At 43.7% G+C, this 6,639-nt stretch overlaps 1 protein-coding gene across 1 annotated transcript; it reads left to right on the top strand.

Moving 5' to 3' along the window:
- Nucleotides 1–592: 592 nt before the first annotated feature.
- LOC149331755 (uncharacterized) lies at nucleotides 593–4,112 on the top strand. Its single transcript, XM_089555559.1, has 3 exons — nucleotides 593–781; nucleotides 2,219–2,588; nucleotides 3,933–4,112. The coding sequence occupies exons 1-3, from the start codon at nucleotides 638–640 to the stop codon at nucleotides 3,980–3,982; spliced, it is 564 nt and encodes a 187-aa protein (XP_089411685.1). The 5' UTR covers nucleotides 593–637; the 3' UTR covers nucleotides 3,983–4,112.
- The last annotated feature ends 2,527 nt before the right edge of the window (nucleotides 4,113–6,639 follow it).

The following is a 6,639-nucleotide window of genomic DNA, read 5'->3' as shown; positions in this document are numbered from 1 at the left end:
GGTTATTACTGCCACTCTCACAATTTACGCGCAGTAATTCGTATCAAGTTTGTGTGAACCTGTTCGACATCAAACGACACAAACTCTTGTTCGAACTGAAGATGTCATTTGACAGGCGTTTGCGAACCTTTTAAGAGGAAAACTGAGATCACTGCGGCGAACCGCGTTGGAGCAATCCGAAAGCAAAACGTCTACATACTGTATCGACGTCCTTGGCTGCTCTGACGTCAATGTGCTATATCGATGTCCATGGCTATTTTGACGTGTAAGTGTTTTTTTTTTAGTTTTTCGCGTTTAATTTTTAGACCTCGTCAACAAAATTTTTCCGACGGCAACATCTTATCACACACTATCTGTCACAATTACACTTTCACACATTTATGTTCAGAGAACGACATAATCGTGCGGACAGAATTTTCAGACAGGTTTCGCGGACACTTTTTGCTGACGCGACAGTCATAATGGTCTCGCGATTATTAAAATGTGTCCTTTCTTCTTGGAAATATGTTCCTTTGCCAAACAAAAGCTAATCGTCTTGAGAGTTCCGACCAGTTGCGTAATCCAAGCTTTGGTACGCTTGAACCCAGGATACAACGACGGAAGTTTCGAAAGCTTTCTGGAACACTCCCTCGACAACATGCTGGAGGAGTTGCCAGCGATGTACGCCTCCCGCATGAAGTTTGAATATGAGGACCAAGATTGGGAGTCTTACATTGTGGATGGACTAGACTGGCTTCGACGCGTTGGGCCCGTCCGAACCATCTGCAGGGACGGAATGCCGGTAATGACTACAGAGCTTAAAACTACCGCCTGTTCCGTATTTATCTGTCCGTGTTAGAAAAAATTCTCCTGCGCAAACTACTGGACTGTATGGGCTGAAACGCCGACTACAAGGTAGCTTATGATAGTCTTCGTCTTTCGATATGTAATTTAACATCTAAACTTGCCTACATTTTCAGGAATCGGCGAAAAACTGCATTCGGCTGCGGCAGAACTTTTCGTCCAGGCGAGCAAAGAAGCCAGTCTGACAGACTGCGCCATCTGGCGAGCGGTGTTAATTTCAAGGAGCAGACGACACGCACATCCCAAGAAACCGCGCGAGGTGCGAATTCCAGCCCCAAGCCGTGACATCGGTTGCCTCACCGCTCGCCAGATGGCGCAACCTGTCAAAGTGGCTTCTTTGCTCGCTTGGACGAAAAGTTCTGCCGCAGCTCAATGCAGTTTTTCGCCGATTCCCGAAAATGCAGGCAATTTTAGATGTTAAATTACTTATCGAAAGACGAAGACCATCATAAGGTACCTTGTAGTCGGCGTTTTGAGCCCATATAGTTCAGTAGATTGCGCAGCGGAATTTTTCGTAACAGGGACAGATAAATACGGAACACGCGGTATTTTACGTTGCCGCTAGTCACTAAGCCTTAGCGACACTCACGCAAACTATTTAGAGGCAGACAACTCAAAAGGTCATTTGCGTCATGTCCCAATACGGAACTTGCTGTGCATGTCATGCGTCTACTAGAGAGGACATAGTAGTAGTACTAAACAACCTTCTTTGCCAGTTATCCAAAAATATCAGAATTTAGTTAACCAGCTTACTACTTAGGACAATTCACCGACTTTCCGGTGTCCGCCCCCACTTATTATACTATAAGCCCTATTTTAAGACTAAAGCCTTTAATGGCTTATACTGTCGTCCATCAGTTGTTAACAAAGCGTGTCACACGTGTTTAACTCGGGAACTAAAAAAGAAAAAAGAAAACCAGTGGTTGTTTCCGATAAAGCAGGAAAAAATGAACCTAGAAGCCAAGTTTTATGACTGTAGATTAATTAGTTAACTAATTATAGGCAAAATTGTCGAAATTGTGTCCAAATAGCGAGGACGTCGATATAGCCACGGGAACGGCGTGACGTCACATTCACCGGAAGTTGTCACGGCATAATGTCCTCGGCTTTCGCCTCTCAACACTTTAGTTGCCAAAGCGTCCTCTCAATTTTTTACGTTTAGAAGCCTATTTTTGAAAATTAGTTACCTTTCCCTGAAACGCCCTGAAATGCACACGCACACCCGTCTGCATATGTGCTTACGCACGAAATGTACGCTTGAATAAAAAAAAATTACGCAGATCACTTGTGTGATATATCTCAGCGGTTTTTTTATTACTGACATGGACATAAAAGAATATTTTCAGAAATGCAATATTCGCCGCATGCCTCGCAGGTTGTCAAGTTCCGACTGCAGTCCGACATGCCCGTGGTGGTGTCAGTGCCGTTCGACACCAGATTCGGCACCCTCTTCGCGAACGTCACGCATCACGGCTTGAGCGTTGACTTGGAAATCCTGATCAGAATTCAACGATCGTCCAGCTACCGTCGCTGCAACCTGGCCTGTGACGTCAGCATTTATACCGGCCCGGTTACCGTCTCGCTGTCGTCTGCGCTGACCACTGTCAACGGCCTTTGCGGAACGATGCGATTCGTCAGCTGTCAAAGCAGCCGACGCAGCATCGCGGAGAGCTTCGCAAGCGAAGCCCTTCGTCAGTCTCTGGCAAAGGACCACATCGAGCCATGGCTGAAGAGGGAATTGCGCAGTGAGTTGACCACTGTTCGGGATTCGAGAAATTGCGTCGACTCTACACAGATGATAATGACAGTGAAATGCATTATTTAGTAATATTCTTTCAGAGCTCAACGCCTAACGCAAAACTAAAATATGAAATTTGCAATCGGCGTGGAGACCAAAGTAGTTCCTATTTTTTGATATCTCTTTTATAGCATTCTTGATGAAGTTGGGAGGAGGGGTAAATCATGGGCAGTACTCAAAAGCTGCTTTCGCAGGATCCTTATGCGAGCAGGCGAACACAAACTGAGACGAATATTATCGTCGTCTACCTTCTAACCGGCTGACACCGATTAATAAACTTTTTAGCAGCCGGAGCAAGCGTTCATGTTTGTATTGTCCCTGAAGTCGTCAGTTTGGTCGGTTTTTCTTAGTTTGCGTGTGTTCTGAGATAATTCATTTCAATTTATTAACTCGGCCTGTGTAAATACACACGCAAAGAGGTGACCATGCGCACAAAACTGCCCCCGGTGTGACGCAGGTTTCAATATCCCTACTGAAGCGTTCCATACAAGTCGCTCGCATGGGAAGATGGAGTCCATAACATACAGAAAGACATATGGACATCCATATGTTTCCTATATGGTTTTCATAAAATGTGTATGACATCATAGGGGGTCCGTAAGTTTCCATACGTGTTTTCATAATGTCCATACCGACTGCATGCACTCTATACTGACTCCGTATAGTCCATATGAAAATATATGGATTTATGGGGCTCACATTATGTAAACTTTCAGTAGGGATGGCGCTTTGTCTGTCAACTGAACAGAACGGCTGCTGAAGCTGACATATCTTCCATTTCACTTTCGGCTACCGAAATGGAAGACGCAACAGCTTCGTTGTAGTACTAAGAAGGAGGACCGCTGAAGGAGCACTGCCGGGACCCCTAGAGGAGTCCTGTGAGGCTTATTAGAAAAGCACTATCAGCGCCGATGGGGGGAGTACTGTCAAGGCCAGTAGGAAAGCACTGTTGAGCCAGTAGGAGAGCGTTCCAGTGCTCGTCTATGTTTTGGAAATATGAACTTTCTACACGTTCTTAAAACAACACAGAACATAGCCGCGGAAATCGAACACCACGAGAATTACTCCTTGAGTAATTTCGTTTGACCAGTTATTACTTCTTAGTCCAATTTTTCTGATATCTTCATTGCCTTAGTATTCGAATTATATCTTTAGTAGTTGGTTTAACTGCTAAATGTAAAATTACTGTTCACTTTTCAAGGCGATAGGCAACATTAGTGCTTGTTTCAAATCTGCTACATGTGTCGAGACCTGCTTCATGCTAGCCTCTTTTCCTTTTTCCTCATTTCAGGTTCCTCTCTGCGAAGAATCGTGAGTCAGCGGTGGATTTCGTACAACTAATCTCCGACCTCCAGCGTTTCCTGCTACAGAGGGAGACCATAAATCAAGTCGATCAATTTTTACGGAGTGCATTTCTACGCCCGGATCAACCTATCCTAACTTATATCTGCAAGAACAGTTTTTGTTCTAGGCAATAAACAGAGAAGTTTGACAACAAGCTGAAAGCAGAAAATGTACGCCAAGATTGTTATTTCTTCTATTAAATTTCGTTTTGAAATATTTCGTGTATGGTCAGCTAAAAACAGAGTCAAGGTGGGGACTCAAAGTCCTTTAGAGCTGTGAATGCGAAAGCAGCCATTGGCCTAAAGGCCTATTATATGAGAACCGCAACATACAACTCAGGCTGCAAATTGTGACGCCGCAAGAGGCTCATGAACCCAGTCGATCGCCTGCTTTGCCTACATGGCACAAGATTGCTGTAAATAGTACTTCGATTTCGCAGTTAAACTATAGGGCTGCCTTTTAGAAGGTATGGGGAACATACATTTTAACTATTACGATCAAAAGCTACGCGGATCAAACAAATTGTAATATCAAGTGCACACACAGTCAGGAAGCATGAGAAGGTACGGGTGAATGACCAATTAAGAATAGTAAGACTTTATTCGTAGGTAACATTAAAGCCAGCACTTGCTTTGAGAGATCACCCATGAAACGTTTAATGAAACAACTGGCCTCATTAAAAAGTATGTGCCTAATATAAACATAGAAGTAGCAACAGTCTATCAAGATTCCGCAAAGTGAGGATACCATGACACGTGACATATATATGAATCTATTCCCCGATCTACGATAATAAGGCAAAATAACAAGGCAGAATCACAACGGAATATCTACAAAACTCACCCTTACCAAAAACCTTTTCGGACGCAGTTTCCAGCGCTCAGCAACATGTAATTAGTATAAACGTTCAGTGCAGTGTTCACTTTGCGAGATATCGGTCTATATATTCCTCGAAAGCGTCCCGCGATGCCTGTGTACACTTTAAATCCCGGAAATTTCATGCCACTAAACACCTGTGTATCAAAATTTATACACTTAATAACTGTCAAAACCACGCTCTCTGTGGCGTTGCTTCAGCACGAACACAAATAAATCTCACGCGTTATTTGCCTCCGTGCTGTACACACAACGTATAAACACAGTTATATTGCAGCTGCCAGAAAATTAACAAAAATCACAACAGAACATTTGCACTTTCCTAAAAGCTACTCAGCTATCAACCGGAACACATCTCACGCCCCCTATACAGGCGTTATCAGCAACCTTTCTGGCTGCTATAGGCTTTCATTGACAACGGCATATCATGCATGTCCGACATCCTCGGACAAAAATTTTGAAAATTGGAAAATTGTAAGATACTCTAGGGAAAATATTGAAGGTTACGGTCCATTCTGCTGATATATAGCAAAATCTTTCTTTTAAAGCGTTTCCATCGATCGCATCAAACAGTTAAGACTGCCTTAAAAAAGTAATAGGGAACGCTTTTGACGATAGCAAAAATGTTAATAGAAAACAAAAATGCAAGACTGCCGTCGAGCGATCTGCGGATATATTGAGTGTTATAGTGAAATCTTACGTTATATGAAAAAAACTGCGTTCATGAACGGTTCCCGCCTGACAAAAAAAGTTTTAGACAGTCTATAGAGTGTCTATAGACATCTCTCTATAAAGTCTATAGACTGTCTATAGACAAATCCTAGAGAACAGTCTATAGGCAATACAAATTCCATAGACAGTCTATAGACGATCTATAGCTTTATGCCCATACACTTTTAGTAGACTTTTGTCTATAAACCATTTTTATAAGGGCCGCTCAAAACTCCTGTTGTCCAGAATTCTTGGGTACTTACCAAAGAGTGCAACACCGCAGCGTCCTTGCGTAATGCAACTGGAGTAGTTCTAAATTTTACACTGCCCTAAGGAGCACAAGTTCTTCGCGGGCTGTGCACTCTTCGTCTCGAACGGCATCGTCTTTCCGGGGCGGCAACAACGTCATAACCTACGACTGGAAGTACGACTCCAACCGCGGCTGGCATGGCAAAATGCGCGCAAATAGCCGGCGAGAACTTAGCACCAGGGCAAAGTAACCAAGCTCTTGAAATTAACACTGATAAAAGGCGAGCAGCCGCAAGCAATGAAGTGGCGAAGTCACGAGATGCCGAGGGCTACACAGGCCTGTCAAGACCTGCAGCACGTTGGCTGGAAGCTAGCGATAAGCAAGAAGTAGAGTCGTGGTTGATAGCATACGAGCTGCTTCCCGCTTCTGACAGCGGACGCGAACAATTTTTTTCATCAAAAACGGGTTGTATTTTCCAACAAAATCTACGAAAGTAAACCATTTCTAAAACCGGTAACTAGAATGATGTTTCAAATGATCATGAACCACAAAAATAAAACCAATTATTTTTTCTCCTTCGTACTTGGTCACTAACCTCATTTCGGCGCTTGAGTTCTACTGCCTCGACTGATGTCGCTGGCACTTTGTTCTAGACCGCAATCCAGCCCCGCCATCGCGACCGAGATGAATTCACCTCGGTCTAAACCTTTCGCATGGGTGCTGCTAAATCATTGGCGCCAACGAAGTCTGCTCCAGAAAACAGATTCGGCTTCCTCTCACCAACGCTACATTCCATTTCTTGATTTATGTCTTTATC

This window comes from Amblyomma mixtum, chromosome 8, assembly GCF_055824585.1.
Source record: "Amblyomma mixtum isolate Tamu chromosome 8, ASM5582458v1, whole genome shotgun sequence".
Classification (NCBI taxonomy): Eukaryota; Metazoa; Arthropoda; class Arachnida; order Ixodida; family Ixodidae; genus Amblyomma; species Amblyomma mixtum.
The sequence above is the reverse complement of the archived record's forward strand: the minus strand, read 5'-3'. Positions and strand labels throughout refer to the sequence as shown.